The sequence below is a fragment of the Raphanus sativus genome, chromosome 7 (assembly GCF_000801105.2).
Source record: "Raphanus sativus cultivar WK10039 chromosome 7, ASM80110v3, whole genome shotgun sequence".
Classification (NCBI taxonomy): Eukaryota; Viridiplantae; Streptophyta; class Magnoliopsida; order Brassicales; family Brassicaceae; genus Raphanus; species Raphanus sativus.
This window is the reverse complement of record NC_079517.1, coordinates 4,383,186-4,401,785: the sequence shown is the minus strand read 5'-3', so window position 1 is coordinate 4,401,785 and position 18,600 is coordinate 4,383,186. Positions and strand designations below refer to the sequence as shown.

The following is an 18,600-nucleotide window of genomic DNA, read 5'->3' as shown; positions in this document are numbered from 1 at the left end:
TTACTATTCTTTAAGATGTTTCAAGTTCAATATCGTTCTGTGTAATGAATGACGCATAAACGCTTAGGAAGAATGTTTTGCTTTGTTCTGATTTCTCTATTTTTATATATATAGCATATAAAGTGGTCTTCATAAGAGTTTCAATATTAATGTTTTTTACCAGACTCACTTGACCCTCACAAGTTAAATATATAATAGACAAATGACAGGAGCAACAAATGTTTTAGAGTCATTTACTGTTGCCATCCGTATTGCTGGTTTCTACTACCACCCATTGTGTTCTGACCTCTTCCTGAGCCACCATGCTGACCACCTTGTGTGTAGTTAGGTGGTCCAACCCCGTAGGCACCACCACCACTAGGCCCTCTAGGACCACCGCCCACATAAGGAGCTCCCCGTCCTTGTTGATGATATGACCCGCTGCTGTAACCTCCCCGGCTCTGATTATAACCCCTGCTCTGGTTTCCGCTAGGAGGGTACCGATTTGGACCAGGTGGACCACGCGGCTTCCCATAGAAGTGGTGGCTAGGTCCAGCAGGTACTTGTGGTGGTGCGTTGTTAGTAGGATGGGCAGGCCAATGTGGAGCAGCATGAGATTGGCCACCGTGTTGCAACGGAGGCAAGCGAGAGTGCTGCTGCTGTGGATGATGCACTTTCTGTCTTTTTGCTGCTTCCTCTCTTTGACGCTGCTCTTGCCGCTTTTTCTTTGTCTGGAACTCATGCGATGCCTCATATGTGGGTAGACTGTATATAACATGAGACATTGTTTCAGTCAGAAGAATAATGATATGCATAAACACACAGTCACGAGAAGGTGCTAATACCTCTTTGGGTCACATGGAAGAGGATCAGTCCAAAAGTACTCGGCATCAAGAGCATCCTTTGCAGTTATTCTCTACACCAGGACAACACAAAAACAAAATAAAATTGATGTCAAGAACAGGTCTAAATAGGCAAAGTTATTCACTGCTTAGAAGGATAAAGATCTCCAATACCTGTGATGGGTCAAGCACCAACATTTTGTCCAGTAGTTCAAGTGCATGGCGATCAAAGACTTGGTACCTCAATTCAAGAAAAGACAAATAAAAACCTTATCATCAAAGTACTAGCGTAGAAGTGAAAGTTATATTATTGGTACTGATTGACTGCACTTACTGTCCGAAGAACTCTCTAACGCGTCTCTTCAATGGCCGTGATGGCTTAAAATTGTTAAACCAAGGCATCTTGGTAACCCCAGGCCAATTATTTTCATCAGGTGATCCACAAAGCTCAAAAATCTTGTTCAACTGTTCAGTCTGAAACCAATGTAGGAGAGTACAGCATATCATTTTGAGAAATATCAATAAAAGGTATATCTGACTGCGTCTATACTGTTTATGAGAAGTTCCTGAAGAGACCACATACACTGTACTAACCAGACTCTATGGTTGCAGAATAAAAGAGACCACATACACTGTACTAGCATCAACGCACACTGTACTTAGCATCACACATGAAAAGATGGAACTCTGACCTCATTTTTCCCAGGTAGGATTGGTTTTGCATACAAAAGTTCAGCAAATATGCAACCAACGGACCACATGTCAATCGCTGGGCCATATTTTGTGGCCCCTAGCAGTAACTCAGGGGGCCTGCCGCAAACAAATAGCTGATTACATTAGCAACCATCATGATGCAGAGAGATATAAAAGACTTTTAAAAGTGACGATTTGTAGAGGCATATATACCTACCTATACCACAAGGTGATGACACGATTTGTGAGGTTTCCAGAATGATCCTGAGAATACATCCTTGCAAGCCCAAAATCGGCTAGCTTTAGCTGTCCCTCATTGTCAATGAGGAGATTTGAGCCTGCACAAAGGATCTCGGTCAAAACAAAGCTATAAAACCTAACATCATCAAACAATGTAGTAATTGTGAGATTGTTCACCTTTTATATCACGGTGGAGAATTTGGTGAGCATGACAATAGTGAAGCCCCGTGAGTAGTTGCCTCATGTAACACTTTTTACACAATGGATTGAATGTTAGAAACAAGGTTGAATTAAAAAAAAAAGCTGTCTAGCCGTGGGGGGGATACCTTGATTTGAGGAATAGTAAATCTGAGTCCAGGACGATCAGCGAGTCCAGTCAAATCATGATCCATGTACTCAAAAACCATATAGATGCCTCCCTTGTATTTGTTGTTATCTTAACACATTTCGTACAAAAGTCACAAACTGAGACTACAACCAAATGTTGTTGAACTTGAAATAACTAATCACAAACCTGGCTTTCCTTGGTCATCTGTGTCCCGACCTTAATAAAGACAGAAACAGTCATGAATGTTAGACCTTAAAACTAATCTCTTCGTGGGAAGTGAAGTGTGGTGTTATAAAATACATTTACCTGGTGAAGTCACAATCTCTTTAAGCTCAACGACATTCTCATGATGCAGCTTCTTGAGAATTTTTATCTCACGGATAGCAGTTATAGGGAACTTTATTACCAATTGAGATTAAGGTTAACAAATCTTATTGGATATTAAAGGGGGAAAGAAGAAGCGGTTGCAAAATAATAATAATAATACCCCTTCTTTTTCATTGTCCATACGGATCTTTTTAAGAGCCACGATTTCACCAGTCTTAATATCTTTAGCCATGAAAACTTGCCTGCAAACACCAAAACAACAACTGATTCTAACCCACAAATAAATTTAAAAAAAAAAAACTGATTCTAACCCAACAATTGATCAATTCCCCCCCTCCCATGAAAATCAAGTATCCCGAGTAAAAAAGTTTACGCCTTTTTGAAAACCCATTAAAGTGGATTGGAGTGTATATATACCCGTAAGTTCCTTCGCCGATTTGTTCGAGCTTCTCGAAGCAATCAACGCTGCGAGATCCCCAGAGCGGAGGAGGCTCCTCTAGGTTTAGCTTCCCTTGATCTGCCACCACCATATTCATTTTCTCCGGTGATCTTAATTTCGCCACCTCCGAATGTTTTGATCGCCTTTCAGACAACTCCGCCTAGGTTTTTCTATACTGTCTGTAGCGTTTTGGAAACAGTATTACAAGTTAGGTTCGAACCGGTTTTCTTACTTTTAACCGGTGAATTGTTCGGTTTGAATCGATTGAACTGGTCTATCTTTCTTTTTCTTTTTTTATTTTCTTGAACAACTTCGGTCTATCTTTCATGATTTGGATTACGGTTTGGATGGATTCAACCGGTCTCTTTTTTTTCTTTTTTTTTGAGCAACTCCGGTCTATCTTTCATGATTTGGATTACGGTTTGGATCGATTGAACCGGTCTATCTTTCATGATTTGAATTACAAATTGCGGGTATGCCAAATAACCGAATATGAATGATTCGTTACTATATACAACCGGTTTGTTATAATATTCCATGTTGCGTTTTATTTCTCGTCTAATAAGAAAACTTGTTTGTTCACAATGATACTTCTTTCTTGTAACGTGCAAATATCTTCACTGACCAGTGTCACGGGAGGTCAAATTTGATGGAATAGAGCACTCATATGCAGTGATGTTCCCGTGCTTGGCACGTCATATAAGCTGGTTGAGCGAACAAATTCGAACAGAGAGAAATCAAACCGAGAGAAGAAACCCTAGATCTCTGTTGCTGCCGCTGACGGGGAGATGATTCAAGATTCTCCAGACTCCTCAAAACCATTCCATCTGTATGAGGTACACTGATCTCTCTAGTTTTGGACTTGAAGCAAACCCTGTGATTTTTTTTTTAAATGGATGAGCTATTTCATTTATCCATATCTTTTAAGAGTACTCATCTTTTAATCGAAGTGGAATCAGCTATACTCTATGTGTTGACTTGGATGATGATGCATCGAGAAAAAAAATGGATACAGACCGATTGTATAATAATCTTTAAAATCTGTTAACAATGATCTCTCATCGATTCCTCTTCCTATAGAAGATCTTAACTTGCAGATTTGATTCATCATATTCACACAATGGATTTGAGATATGGCTCATGATGCTTCAAGGTAATCAGCCACTCTCTTGTGTACCTGTTGTGATGACAAGGTAGTGGAGTTGTTCCACCATGTACTACTACTCTGGTGATTTCAGTGATATTTTATTCTTGAGTAACCTATTTCAAGGGATTAATTTGTCAGTCATTATATTTGGGACTTATATCAACACATGACTATCCCACTTCCTGAACCGTAAATGATACATAAGTCTATATTAGTCATGACAGAAGCCTATGCTACCATGTTCAAGCGTTATGAGTTTGCTATCCAAGGAAGGTCGTTACAATTCAATACAGGTATCTCCTCTTTAATTTTGGATAGCTAGCAATACTGGAAGTTGTAATAGTCAGATCGATGTCTTGTTGTTGTCTAGTGCTGCTTGCCAATTAGTCGTGTCGATTCACATGTTTGCTTGGTCATTTACAAAGAGGGTCTTCAGATTTTCTAGTTTCCATGTTGATGTACCTAGTACAGTTTATTTGAAAGTTAAGTCAAAGATATTCTGAAAGATCTATCTGCCATGTGCCCGCGATATTATATAGGGTAAATTGTCAAAATTGTAGACTTTAAATGCATAATTTATTGATTGTTATTTCTTTTCACAATTATCTGAACTTGGGGTTGGCATCTACAATCTCGTGTGAAGTTCACATTCATCAGTGTACAGCTTACTTACAGATTCTAATCCTTAATCTCAAATAAAGACCACGTCCTCAACTTTCCAGCGTAGCATCAATTTTTTTTTGTGTCACGGAAAAAGATAGTGACAAATTTGAAGCTATAAGGGATAGGTCAGTGTGTCCTGTTGACAAGATAAAAAAAAGGTCAGTGTGTCCTTAATGTTAAGTGCTAGCAATATAGAATAGGTACAGAAGGCATAGGACAAAGAGAAGATCTACAGGCGACTTATGAGATTTGCTCATGGATAGCTTTATGTTTTTTATTGGAACTCATTTAAAAGACCAGACTTACCAACCCCAACCATGTGTTTTAGAGTTCTGCACAGCTTTTTATGTGCTTTTTTGTATTTTGTATACTATTCTCACGTATATATTCATGCAGATATCTTCGTACTTTTTGAGTCAGGTCATGTGACTTACTTTTCATGCAAAAAGCTTCCCCAGTCTTTTGTCTTTAAACTCTTATACTATCATGAAAACATCAAACACTTTAGCCAGTTTACTTTAACTACTACCTTCTTAAAAGCAACAATGTTAACTTTTACAGGGGTTTTTAAATTTTCTTATTGTCTTCTGCTTGATGCTTGCTAGTAAGGGGGACGATGATCTCGAAGAACATAGCGAGTGGCATGGAGACTCTCTTAGGTTTTGAGGTTCGTATAGATGCGTCTTCCCATTTCTTCGTCTAATCATTAGTATACGCATTCAGTACAATCTTTAATGCATTATATGTGGTTGCTCCAAGCACAAATAAACTAACTATGCTAAAGTATTTCAATTTTTTATTGTTTTATCGCTGGTTTCGAGCTATGTTAATTGGTGATATTAAAGGGACTGTCTAGGAATATCGTAATTCCAAACACATATCATTCATGAAAAAGATGACATAAATCTACCTATTCACCTTTATCACATGACTGAAAGTTAATTAGCTTTTTCAGCTGTGCCTTTTTGTCCCACACTAGTCAAGGTGAAAGCTGGGCCTTTAGTACTTATTTTAAGATTGTTTACTGAAAAATCTTGATTTGTTTCGTTTATACTTATTCAATCAAACATTATCTCCTTTTCATAGTAAAGCTCTAGGATTTCTCAAAAAGTAGTATTTTATATTTTTAAGTTATCTAGATGTTAGTGAGGATTTAACAAAATAATAAGATACATGAATATTGAATTGTTTTCGACCATAATTAGTATATGCCGAAGGTGGACATGTGAAAACCCCTATAAAAGCTTTCCGTGAGCAGGCACTACTAAGTCTTAGTAAACCCAACCATGAACCGAGTTGAGACACCACTGAAGAAATCCTCTTTTATGCTAAGCACTTATTCTACCTATTTGTAAAGATGGGGATAAGATGATGCTTATTTTACTTCTCCGGAGTGGTTGGTTTATTATTATTACATCGCTATCTTTTTCATTACCAGTTTGATGATGAAGGTGTATATGTATAGTATACTCAATAAAAATGTAGCTGGCCTGCGTTATGTTGCCTAGTTAACCTGGTTTAACTATTTTTTTATTTGTGATAGCTACTGCCCCATGCCTCTGAGCTCATGGGCTCTCTATGTGGTGACTGTAGTTTGGGCTTTGTTAGATATTGAGTTTAACAAATCTGAGGTTAGGGAATCCTAACTTACAATCTTCAACTATATATATGTTTTTTATAGGGTAGTCATCTTCTAAGATTTGCAGTGAGCTTAAGATAAACTGTTTGAATTTGTTTTTCCATGGCAGAAATAAACGCAGAAAGCAAATTATATGAAGACACATAATTGGAGAGTAATGGAAAAGAGATGTAATCCGTTTGAAACTCATGGTAAAATAAAAATTCTGAACTCGTATATTTTTCTAAGGCAGACTTATTTTATTTTCATTGTCCTTGCTGTTCTGAATCTGGTAGATGATTTATGATGATTTTGTTGCATTCCCGATTGCTTTATCTATACCATCTGGTTGAACAAAATGTTTACATGCACCATTTTAAACCGTGACTAAGTAAGAGCGAGATGATTGTCTCTAGTCCTTGAACAACTTGGTTTGCAAGAGATACACATAAAATGTACACTTTATATATATGAAGTGACTTCTTTGCATTTAGTGAAACTTTGATCATGTTATGATTTCTCTTCAACTGTTCTTATTTGTTGCTGTAGATATATCTCATCAGAAGATAGATGATTGTTGCGTCCAAAGTAAAGTATTTGTAGAGCTCTTGGTCTTGGATGGCACATTCTTCCATTGTTAGCCACCATGTCTTTTACCGTCTTTAGCTGTGAACAGTGTCCACGACAAAAGAAATTCAGCCACCTTTTAAGAAATTCAGCCACCTAAAATGGCATTTATAGTTAACAAAAACAACACTTAAGACCACACATTTTAGTCCATAATAGTATTGATTTGACTCTAAAATTAATGGTAGACATTCTTGTTCTTCCTTTTCATCGTCATGTTCTCGTTTGAGGTTTCTTGTGACACCAAATTAAATGCTCCAGCAATGTTGAGCGTAACGGTTGAGAAAATTATGTGCTAATTTAGTATTCTAAATGAAAAGTAAGCAATAAGATTTTGAACGGTGATTTCTTGTTTCGCTTTCTGGATTTGAATAACATTTTGATAGCCAAAGATTAGTACGTACTGCCTGTTAATTTTAGAGTTGGTTGAAAAATACTCAGCAACTGCATATGTAATACTTAAAAATAGGTAAAGGTTTTAATATGTTCATTGGTGGCATAGAAAGTCCGAGATTTTAAACGCCTGGTTAGAGACTTAGGAGAAGAAGCAATTCAGTTGTTTAGCTGACATTTCAACCAAATTGTTTTTTCTTTATTAGAGGAAAAGGACGATTTAAGTGACATCATATTTTATAATTAATACGTTTGTAATCCTTCCTTTATTTTTTTAGTATTTTCTGTACCTGCCTCCTCCATTCGAGACTGTGGTCCACTCTGCGAGGAACCCTAATTCAACAAGCAATTCAAATCCCTCTTTCCCCAAATTTAAGTAATACTTTTGTAAGATTTCTCGTTTTCTTAAAACCCTTTTTGAGATTTGTAGGTTTATCTTGCCTAAGTATGATGGATGATTGGTAGACTTAAACCGTTCGAAACACAGTACTAGATTACATGATCCTGGGATTACCTAGCTAGATTACAAACGATGAAATGAAATCCATGAACGTTAATATATCTCCTTATTATGAAACTGATATAATCGATTTCATTAATTGGCTTCTAATATGATTCTGATGATGGTTGTCTTGTTACGTTATCTAATCAATGTTGATATCTCAAGCCTCATGCATATTCGTATGTTTGTACTTGCAGTGATGGTATATATGAGTTAAATGGCGATACGGCACTGCACACACTAAGATATCTTCTGCAAACTGACAGCGTTGATGCCCTCATTTGGTAAAAACATCTTTTTGACTAATTTTTTCTTTTTGGTAAAACATCTTTTTGTTTGATATTTCTATGTTTCTTAATTATATTTTGTTTCTTGATACTATGTCTTTCAATAAAAACTATAAGACACAGAAGAAAAAGACAAGAGCTCAAGATATGCCGTTGGCTGCAATATTAAGGCGGGCGGAGAAGTCTTTTAGATTTCAAAGATGATGGACATTTTAGACAAAATTCTGTACCCATCTCTTCCCTAACCAGCTCCTCCCTAGTGGTCAAAATCGTTCACATCAAGTCTGTCACCATCATCCATAGTAAGTTTTTGTTCTGATAATACCAAACTTACTACAGTTACCGTTACTTGTCCTCCATGTTTGTCTGTCCATTACTATTGATGTCTGAATTTTCAGCAATTTAAATTCTCATCTAGTGGAGTTAGAGAATATGATATATGGTTACTAACCCGAAAGAACTATTACTGGTCTCATGTACCAGTACTATTTGCTATGGAACGTTATGTAATGAGAGAACTCTCCCTGCAAATATTTACTAAATTTCCTAAAGCATCTATGCAGCTGTCCTTATTAACATCTTCTGTGGAAACAACCTTTTACTTTGTAAAAAAAATGTTTTCACTGCCACACAATGACACGAAACCGTTTCTGATATGCTTTCCTTGTTGCAGGTTTCTTCATTTGGTACCTTTTCTTCCTAGAAAAAAAGCATTTGGGGTTTGGAAAATCTTGGTAAGTATTACTTAAATATTGCTATATCAGGACTTCTCCTAACGTGACAAACTATAATTATTTTAGTTTCATATACATGAAACATTCTCATTTAGGTTTCAAAAAAAAAAACATTCTCATTTTCAGAGAAATAGTTCTTAGGGCTCATTGCTTGAGTTTTATTGGGTTGGTTGATCTTAGCTTTAACTGATATGAAGAAAATACAATTATGAAATAAATTATAGTATAAATTAATAAGCCATGGAAATGGATGATGCGAGGAAATCTATTTTGCGTGCTAGAGGAGATGTCTTTTTGGCCACCCTTTTGTTACCATGTGTTAATGGCGCTGACTTCAATTTCAAATCATCTCTTATTATTTGTCTGCAATGATTAAAAATAAAAGTAACAGCTTCTTCCTCCTGTCAAAATCTCTTTGTTGCCCTTGTCTTCCATCATTACCTACTCATAGAAGATCTTTTGTGGATTTCATAAATAAAAAAGATAATGAAACCCTACAAAAACGTGTTTTTGGAACGTTTCAGTAATAGGTATCTCAAATAACCTATATGATTGCCTCTTTCATAGAGAAACCCGTATACTATAATTTTAGACAGTGAAAAGACAAGCAATAACGATGTTTTGTTATTCTCCATGACAAATACAGGATTTGGCACTAGGGCTATATGATGGCTACTGATGAACTGCTTACCAATTAAAAGACAAAATAAGAGAAGAATTGATATGTGTTTTGTCCATTGAAGACGGCTGTTTTTGATCGATGATACTGATGTTGCTCGGGACAAGAAGAAGAATCTACATTGAATGATTTTTTCACACTGGTAAGGATGCGTATGTGAGAAATAATTGAAAATATATATGATTAAAGAAATGGAATTGAAAGGTGAAAAAGACATGGTTGTATTAGTAGGCGAATCGAAAAGAGACACGTGGTGAATGGACATGAAAAGAAAGGATGCTAGACTGCTAGGTTTAATATAAATAGAAATAAGAAGCAGTTGGTGTGGTTGTGAAGGAAGGAGGCAAGCGACCAAATCTCAGAGAAATAACTGTACAGGGGTGGAAAAAAAAAAGACGAGAGCGTTGTTAATTAGGAGCAGGAGACCAACGAACATGGGAAGACCTCCTTCCGGTGATGACTCTAGTCTCAAGAAAGGTCCTTGGACTCCTGATGAAGATGAGAAACTTGTCAAGTATGTCAAAAAACATGGCCATAGTAGCTGGAGTGCTCTTCCCAAGCTTGCTGGTACTACTCTATACCTTGTTAAAGCTTTTTTTTACTAAGTTAAAAGCTTCTCATGCTGTGCATATCTCTCTATTTCTCTATAAATTCAGGTCTTAATAGGTGTGGGAAGAGTTGCAGGCTAAGATGGACGAACTACTTGAGACCTGACATCAAGCGAGGGAAATTCTCTCCGGACGAGGAACAGACCATCTTGAATCTTCATGCAGTTGTTGGAAACAAGTAATATTCTGATTCTTTTTGATTTTATAGTCAACCGTTTTGTGTTATTGTACTGCTTGCTTATGATGATGATGTTATAAGGTGGTCAACGATTGCAAACAACTTACCTGGAAGAACAGACAACGAGATCAAGAATTTCTGGAACACCCATTTGAAGAAAAAGCTGATTCAGATGGGAGTTGACCCAATGACTCATCGCCCACGAACCGATGTCTTGTCCGGCTTATCTCAGCTTATCTCTCTGTCATCTGACCTGAGAGGCTTTGTTGATCTGCAGCAACAGTTTCCAGTTAATCAAGAGCAAACTATACTGAAACTCCAAACCGAGATGGCCAAACTCCAATTGTTCCAATACCTCCTCCAACCACCATCCATGTATAACAACATTAACCCTAATGACGTTGACACTCTCAGTCTCCTTAACTCTATTGCCTCTTTCAAAGATACCACCACCAGCAAAAATCTCGACCTCAGTTCCTATATACAGGAATTCAACACCTTACCATCCCTAAAATCCTTAAATGCCAACATTGGACCATCATCTGTTTCCCCCCAAAATCCTGTTGAGAATCACTTCAAGTTCTTCAATCAAAGAGAAAACCTCCTTATATCTCCAAGCTGGCTCTCGGATCCCTCCAGCTCAAATCAGAGTTTGTTACCTTCGCTTGATCCTTCATCTGCTCTGACTGATGATTTGATTAGAAGCCAATACGTTATTGAAGATGTCAATAGCAACCTCACCTCTTCAAGCTGTCAAGAGTCAGCAGCTTCAGCTTCAGCTGCATGGCCTGATCATCTACTGGATGATTCCATATTTTTTGACATTCCTTAGCCTTCCTCTTCCTTTCAGGTATGTTTTGAAGGAACTCAAAATCGAATATATGCTTGGGAATGTGCTTGTTGAAGAATTTATTCGCATATATCTATCTATACATATTGTTGGCACATCATATACATGTGTGTGCTCATGTTGTAGAATGTTAAGTATATAATTCTCATGCGTGTTGTTGTTATCAATGCTCTTTAGCATATGTTTGTACCCATCGCCAAGTTTCTATATCTATATAGAGAGATGATTTTTTCTTAAGGGAGGTCACTTGTAGATGTAGTTAGGGCTTTTTTAATAATTATTTGGATCTTTTGTTTTACTTTTCCCATTTACAACATTCAAATCATGCATGAGTACAGATGTTGTTATATCAGTCTTGTATCCTTTTTATGAAAGTAACAGTTTAGCAGACAACAAACAAACTGATGTTGGTATAGAGTGTTTTAAAATCGTTGTTACATGTGAAGAACAGGTGTTTAGTTAAACACCGAGCTATCAAAACTAAAGACTACACATCTTTGTTGCTCAAATAAAAAAAGACCACAGATCTTAGAGTGTTTATTGTTGGTTGTTTAGCATTCATGAAGCTAAATTATATTTCATATAATTTTCGGTTTGCCAAGAACAACAAATAATGGAACAAATGAAGAAGCATGTGATCGGCTGGCTAACGATGATATAAAAAGGCCAAGTGGATATGTTAATAATAATTTAAAAATATATGATGTCAGATAGAGGGATCTCTCGTTAGGTTAAAGAATAATTCACCCATTGAGTCTTTTGCGGCAAAGATCGTGTGTCGTGAAAAATCAGAGCATTGGATTTCATCCCGTATCCAAAATCTGAATGGATAATGTTACTATAATCAATTTTCTCTTGTCAACTTGTTAATTTCTATCAATATTTATTAAAAATATTTCAGATATTTTAATCACATTTTTATTTTTGTATTTCAATTAACTATGCATCAATTTATAATGTAGTATCACTGCTATAAATATTCATAACTGACCTATTTAAAATAAGTTTTTGTTGTTGTTTGACTAAATATTTGTTTCGAAGTTCTCTCACGCGGTAGTTGTAAATCTTTTCATACTTATAAAATCTACGGTATGCATATTTTATGAGAATTAAAAAACGATCACATGAATTTATTTAAGGTAGGTGGGGTTCTGATTACATTTTATCAACGGCTTCCAAATCAAGAATGATCAACTTGTAAGGATCTCTCAAAACCACTTAAACCTTTACTAAAAAAAATGTATTCAGAAAATGGTTAGTATAAAGTATTATTCACATATTGTATCAAAGTTTCAATGTCTCACGCGGTAGTAGAGTAATACCACTACTAATGTTTTGTTTTCTAAAGAAACCTACCAAAAAAAACTTTATGTTTTAGAGAATATTTTTTTTTGGAAAATCAAAATTCAAGTGTAGTGTATTTTTGAGGAAAAAATAATATGAAGACTAAGGTCGCATATGTAATTGCCAATTTTACATTTTTAATAATACTCATGTGGTTTGAATGCAAAATTTTATAGAAGAAACAGAAATGGGCCGTTGAAGATCACATTCACCTAAAGCCCTAACTTACAGCCGCTACTCAGTTTTTTCCATCAAAGTTCAATTTTTTGTTGATTTCATTCGTTTATGCTTTCTTTCTTTGATTTTAGCAACAATATATGATAGATTAATGATAAAATATGGATTTTGATCTTTAAAAAACCTAGATTTTTTTTCTTTCCCGAGTTCTTGTCCGATTATAGCAAAATCGAAACGAAACCCAGCCGTGGAGCGATTTCTCGTCGCGGAATCGGTCAATCAGGCGAGTTTTAGAAAAAGGAGTCAAACTAAAACTATGATCAAAGGACAGGCAATAATCAGACAATTAAGCCACTTTCTTCACAAGACTCGAGTCAAAGAATAGGTCATGAAACAAAACATGGATACAACTTGATTTTAATTTTTTTACCTCTTAGTGTTCTCCAAGAAACAAAAACAAAGAAAAAAAGTTGGAAAACTTTAAAGAAAAATCAAGATTTGATGTTTTGTTACCTTCCACCTGATAAGTGATAATTCAATGGCGTCTTGATTATTCATAGAATCTTCACCCCAATCAAACCTCCTCTGCAACCTCTCGAACTCATGACGTCTCGTGACTTCCATGTTTTGCCACTCTTCCCGTCTCTCCTTCTAACATCCGTACAACTTCAGACATCACTGGTCAGTCTTCCGGCGAACTGTTTTCTTAATAAATGTTAAGTTTATTCAAAAAACAATGTTTTTACAACGAATGTGTCTTGTATCAAAATGCCTTTAAAACAAAGTGTTACCTCGTAGTCTCGTACCGGATAAGAAAACCCAAAAGAAAACGCAGCTCGAAAGATTCACCGAGGGGGGATAGAACCAAAGAGAACAAAACAGAACAAAAGAAAAGTTGAAAGATAAAGCACAAAGCTTTTGTCTTCTCGATCTTGTGTGTTCTGTACACTTTGTTTGGCAAATAGACAGTTATCACTCTCGTCTAATAGCGATGTCTGAAGAAAAGTCAAAGTCAGATCCTGGTCCACCTACTGCTTTTTCTGCGTTTACCTTGTAATTAAAATATTAAAAATTAATTAACTCTGTTAATACTATGTGCTATATTATTAATCACGACATGTTTAGTTCATGCTCATGCGTAAAGATGTTTATCAACGTGAAATGTTAGGTACGACACGTGTAGGCAAACATCATCGCTATGCATGTGTAACAATTAACAAGCATACGTTTCTACTCTCTATATAATCTAAATTTATGATACCATCATCAGAATATAAGAGATTATTAAAAACCTAACGCATGTAAACTTTATCCAATTATATAAATCACGTCATAACCTCATCTTTCTTTTCCACGATAAATCAAGAACCTACCAACCACACAAACAAGAATCGTCGATCCAGGGTTATGGTGAGAAAACAACACTTTGTGTTAGTTCACAACGCTTATCATGGAGCTTGGATCTGGTACAAGCTCAAACCCCTCCTTGAATCCGCCGGTGACCGCGTCACTGCCGTCGAACTCGCCGCCTCCGGGATCGATCCACGACCAATCCAAGCCGTTGAATCTTTGGAGGAATACTCCCAACCGTTGATCGAAACCCTCGAATCTCTCCCTGAGAACGAAGAGGTGATTCTCGTTGGGTTCAGCTTTGGAGGCATCAATATTGCTTACGCCGCCGATAAGTTCCCGGCGAAAACTAAGGTTCTTGTGTTTGTCAACGCTTTCTTGCCCGACACAACCCACGTGCCCTCTCACGTGCTCGATAAGGTTCACAATAATTAACACTTTATAGTAATTTAATATGAGGCATATTCTAAAAATATTATATTTCAGTATATGAGAATTAACTATTTGTTTTTGTTGATGAGAAAGTATATGGAAATGCCTGGTGATTTTGAAGATTGTGAGTTGTCGTCTCATGAAACAAAAAATGGAACGATGAGTTTGTTGAAGATGGGACCTAAGTTCATGAAGAACCGTCTTTACCAAGAGTGTCCTGTCCAGGTATCAACCACAAAATCAAATTGTGTTTGGGAATGAAACTGAATGATGTATGTTTACTAATGAAACACTTTTTATTGTGCAAAACTAGAACTCTATAAGCATATCAAAAGTAGACACTAGATAAGTAGATATAAAGAGACCACGTGTTTATATTTTATGAGATGATCATTATTGGTAATTGTCTGTTTGTTTATAATAGGATTACGAGCTGGCTAAAATGTTGCATAGACAAGGCTCATTTTTCAAAGAAGATTTAGCAAAGAAAGAAAAGTTTAGCGAGGAAGGGTATGGCTCGGTCCGACGAGTTTACATAATGGGTAGTGAAGACAAAGCTATTCCGTGCGATTTTATTCGCTGGATGATTGATAATTTCAACGTCTCAAAAGTGTACGAGATCGACGGTGGAGATCACATGGTGATGCTCTCCAAACCCCAACAACTCTTTGAGTGTCTCTCTTCTATCGCCGTGGATTCTGAATAATAATAAACTTAAGTTGTAATGAAATAAACTCTGGACTTATGTATCAATCTATATCATCTTTTTGTTTACTAGAACATGAAGTTGCATCATGATGTTGGCATAGATAATAACAGTAAAAAAAAAAACTAATGCACGTAGTTTTTTTTTTCGTCAGCACTAATGCACGTAGTTATGGTTAATTGATTGCTTTATTGTTTCGAAGCTAATAAACAGCAGAAGAAAAAGCTAAAGTGATGTTAATAATTGTACGAAGCCTTACTCAGATATGGGTCTACTGAAGATTCACGAGAAGTCTCAAACAGTGATTGTGTAGGACATCGAGGCAGGTGAGACAAAATTGATTTATCAACTTTGACAGTGTGTTGTTCCATTCGAATCAAATCTAGTTCAAAGCTTTTCAAAAATGAAATTATACTAATTTGCTTCAGTACATGATACTTTAGAAAAACAAAAAGGTAAAAGCAGTGGCTGGTTAATAAATCGTTTCTAGCTCAAAAGAATCTGTCAGTAAAATAAAAAATAAAAGCTGAAAAAGCTGATGAATTAAATTGTGAACATGCAAACGTTCAGGAAACAAGAAGACAGACTTTATATTAATTGAACTTAACAAAAAAACGAAAGCAAAATTAAAAGAAAAGTGTTGAAAGAAATGAATGACGCAAGTAAGTAGTTACATACATCTCTATCTCTCTGCAAATGCAATTATCAGTGACGACATCAGCGATTTTGTTTTTGTTTTTCTTTCTTCTCAAAATAATCACAGAACCTTTTGATTATTTACAAACTAAGCCGTACATATACAAAGAATACAAAGAACACTCTCTACTCTCACCAGTACAAAAATCAAATTTAAAAATAAAGACAGAGAAAATGAGAGGTCGAACCAGAGGACGATGGTGATGGTTTTTCAAGGGTTGTAAAAGTGACCATTGCAGTGACATTTCCAGCCCATGGGCTTGTAGTTAGAGTACTGATCAAGGACGCTGGTTAGAGAGGAAGGAGGCCGTACGAATCCGCCGGAGAACGGGTCAACTCGGGTGAAACGGGAGCGACTAGGGAGAGTGGGAACTTGAGTAGGCATACAGGGATGGCAGCCGTTGCAGCTGTTGTGGCAGCTCGGTGGTGTAGAGCCTAATCTCGCTTTATCTTCGACCAAAGCTACCTGAATCAATCAATAATTAGCAAATAACTTGGTTTTAAATAAAAGAAAAAACATAGAAAAATAAATTTAAAAAAAAACAAAAAAAAACTTGGTTTTAAATTAATCAAAAGTGAAAGATGAGAAAATTATTTAACTTGTGAAATTGAGTGAGCAAGATTTGATTACTTGAGGGGAATTAGGAGGCTGGACAGGTTGAAGAAAGGATGAGACTTGTGGAGTGATGATGAAAACGAGGAAGAGAAGGATGATAAGGGTAGAATTGTAAGTAGTGAACATGTTGATCTTCGAGTTCAGGAGCTATCAACACCATACAAGAGAAACCTTCATGTGGGTCTAGTGAAATTTTCAAGACTTTGGAAGCCAGAAAACAGAGAGTGAAATTTCAAAGACTTTTTGAAAACAGAGAGAAGAAGCTTTTTTGGACCAGATGTTTGAAATGAGTGAGATGGAGAAATCTTTAAGGTGAGAGAGTGAGAGTAAGGGCTAAAATGGTAAAGTGAGAGGGAAGGGGGTGAAAGGAACAAGACAGAGTGGGGGAGACAGAATAGGAGGATACATATCAGAGAGGAGAGAGGCTCAGAAACTAGCCTTCTTTCTATGCGTCACTTCAATCTCTACTCCTCTCTTTTCATTTTATTTTCTTTATACACACTCTTTGTTTTCTCCTTTGCCATTGTTCACTAATTTTGGAACAAAAACATTCACTGTTAATTTATTGTTCGATTGATTGACGATGACTTCACATTTTCCGTTTGGCAATATCAAGCGCTAATCCGTTTTTTATGAGTTTAATTACAAAATCCTTGTGGTGAAAATTGGGTCAATGCTCAATAGATACGCATTGTTAGCCAAGTCAAGCTACTATGTTTGCTAGTTGCAAAAGTCAATGTTTCACTCAATATTTTTCAAAAATATAGTCAACTGATTAAGGGTGGTTTCAATTAATGTTCTGTCATCACTATTAGGCTTCTAAAAGAAGCTTTCCATTCACTTGCATTCCAATATGAACGAACCACATTTTAAAAGTAAGTGTTTTAGCCATATGCTGAATTTGCATTCGTTTGTGTTGTATCACCACATTAATGTAGAGTAGGACCATAGTGGTTGTTATATTGTATTTTTGTTCAGTGTTCATTTGATCAACCAGCATGCCTTGAATGTCGAATTAATATGCTTTAGGGATTCTCTAGACTTCATTAATTGTTTCATGGTTCCACATACATTACTAACGCTATCTTTTTTTTTCCAATAATAATCAAAATGTTGAGTGGACCTTTCAATGGTTAAAATCAGAGTCGAGTAAAACATTTCACGGGTAAGTATCTATTTTACTGACACATCAAATAGAGGTTTCCTTTATCATCACAACAAAATAGTGAGCAAATAGAAGAATCGAGGTTCCTTTTATCATCAGAGAAAATAGTCAGCAAATAGGGAAATTACTGAGTAGCAATAGTAGTAAGAACCACAGTTTGACTGAGTTTCGATGTTCAAACAAAGGTGAAAGAGGTAAAAGTTTCCAAAGATCAATTAATGAAGATGAGGAAGAAGGAGCCACATTTTATAATTATTTGACTGCTTTCATTTAATACTTTCAACAATCTTATGTTAATCATTAAATGCGAGCATATGTGCCCCTTTCATATTATATAGTCTATGCGTGTCTCTTTCTGCTGTTTTCCAACAAGTTTAGCAGTATCGTTTTCTCCTCCTTTGTACTGTCCATTTTTTATTTGCATGTATAGTACTTTACGTTTCATTTTCAGGAAAATTAGTTCTTCCCACGATATATTTGTTTCGAATAAAAAGTACTAGTGAGTAACCACCATAATGGCGACTTTTTACAAACAAGCAAAAGTTTCGATCGACATGATAATAATAAAAGGAATAGAATACGGAATGGTCCATGGACCATTGATGATTCCTAACTACTGTTCGGTTACAATTTATGGTGGCATCGACTTTTCTATTGCTTCTTGAAAATAAAGCTCAGAACATTGGTGCATCGAATAATACTATGGTTTGAACTTTTACTAAGTGGACAAGTAGAAATAAGAGAAGTAAATGCACGTATTAAATCAAGTAAGAAATAAACGAAGCCATGATTTTATTTCTCAGAAAGAACAGAAAATTATTTACACAAGCCACCTGAAATTTGGAAAATCTTTTAAATCATTTTATAATAAAATCGAAAAATAGGAAAATAACAAGACACGAAATAAAGGCTGTGAAATTACGTTCCGTGGTATCGCGTTCTGTGACTATCTTTGTCCAAATTACCTGATTTGTCGCATT

The 18,600-nt window shown here is 36.0% G+C and overlaps 4 protein-coding genes across 8 annotated transcripts; 2 read left to right on the top strand and 2 right to left on the bottom strand.

The window, feature by feature from the left end:
• Nucleotides 1-75: 75 nt before the first annotated feature.
• Nucleotides 76-3,033, bottom strand: LOC108818308 (cyclin-dependent kinase C-1). The gene is made up of 12 exons (XM_018591243.2): nucleotides 2,827-3,033; nucleotides 2,570-2,651; nucleotides 2,389-2,479; nucleotides 2,269-2,298; nucleotides 2,081-2,190; nucleotides 1,932-2,004; nucleotides 1,732-1,852; nucleotides 1,514-1,631; nucleotides 1,156-1,295; nucleotides 996-1,062; nucleotides 825-895; nucleotides 76-744 (listed from the first exon to the last, which is right to left on the bottom strand). The coding sequence occupies exons 1-12, from the start codon at nucleotides 2,943-2,945 to the stop codon at nucleotides 234-236; spliced, it is 1,533 nt and encodes a 510-aa protein (XP_018446745.1). The 5' UTR covers nucleotides 2,946-3,033; the 3' UTR covers nucleotides 76-233.
• A 388-nt stretch (nucleotides 3,034-3,421) lies between these two features.
• LOC108816211 (transcription factor MYB92) lies at nucleotides 3,422-11,500 on the top strand. Of its 3 annotated transcripts, none has more exons than XM_056990603.1 (12): nucleotides 3,422-4,288; nucleotides 5,264-5,325; nucleotides 6,202-6,289; nucleotides 6,407-6,488; nucleotides 7,575-7,672; nucleotides 7,996-8,082; nucleotides 8,203-8,387; nucleotides 8,759-8,819; nucleotides 9,466-9,640; nucleotides 9,727-10,065; nucleotides 10,155-10,284; nucleotides 10,366-11,500. In XM_056990603.1, exons 10-12 carry the CDS (start codon nucleotides 9,933-9,935, stop codon nucleotides 11,114-11,116), a joined length of 1,014 nt encoding a protein of 337 aa, XP_056846583.1. In that variant the 5' UTR covers nucleotides 3,422-4,288; nucleotides 5,264-5,325; nucleotides 6,202-6,289; nucleotides 6,407-6,488; nucleotides 7,575-7,672; nucleotides 7,996-8,082; nucleotides 8,203-8,387; nucleotides 8,759-8,819; nucleotides 9,466-9,640; nucleotides 9,727-9,932; the 3' UTR covers nucleotides 11,117-11,500. The 3 variants fall into 3 exon arrangements, with proteins under 3 accessions (XP_056846583.1, XP_056846582.1, XP_018444283.1); XM_056990602.1 differs by having other exon boundaries at nucleotides 7,575-7,683; XM_018588781.2 differs by lacking the exons at nucleotides 3,422-4,288; nucleotides 5,264-5,325; nucleotides 6,202-6,289; ... (4 more) ...; nucleotides 8,759-8,819; nucleotides 9,466-9,640 and having other exon boundaries at nucleotides 9,723-10,065.
• Nucleotides 11,501-13,923: 2,423 nt separating this feature from the next.
• Nucleotides 13,924-15,232, top strand: LOC108814498 (alpha-hydroxynitrile lyase). Its single transcript, XM_018587085.2, has 3 exons — nucleotides 13,924-14,425; nucleotides 14,531-14,662; nucleotides 14,862-15,232. Exons 1-3 carry the CDS (start codon nucleotides 14,063-14,065, stop codon nucleotides 15,141-15,143), a joined length of 777 nt encoding a protein of 258 aa, XP_018442587.1. The 5' UTR covers nucleotides 13,924-14,062; the 3' UTR covers nucleotides 15,144-15,232.
• Nucleotides 15,025-16,815, bottom strand: LOC108814499 (EPIDERMAL PATTERNING FACTOR-like protein 1). Of its 3 annotated transcripts, XR_008937014.1 has the most exons (4): nucleotides 16,471-16,815; nucleotides 16,028-16,305; nucleotides 15,403-15,536; nucleotides 15,025-15,135 (listed from the first exon to the last, which is right to left on the bottom strand). XR_008937014.1 is itself a non-coding variant. In XM_056991268.1 (3 exons), exons 1-2 carry the CDS (start codon nucleotides 16,579-16,581, stop codon nucleotides 16,051-16,053), a joined length of 366 nt encoding a protein of 121 aa, XP_056847248.1. In that variant the 5' UTR covers nucleotides 16,582-16,814; the 3' UTR covers nucleotides 15,025-15,135; nucleotides 16,028-16,050. The 3 variants fall into 3 exon arrangements, 2 of the variants coding, with proteins under 2 accessions (XP_056847248.1, XP_018442588.1); XM_056991268.1 differs by lacking the exon at nucleotides 15,403-15,536 and having other exon boundaries at nucleotides 16,471-16,814; XM_018587086.2 differs by lacking the exons at nucleotides 15,025-15,135; nucleotides 15,403-15,536 and having other exon boundaries at nucleotides 15,898-16,305; nucleotides 16,471-16,809.
• Nucleotides 16,816-18,600: the final 1,785 nt, after the last annotated feature.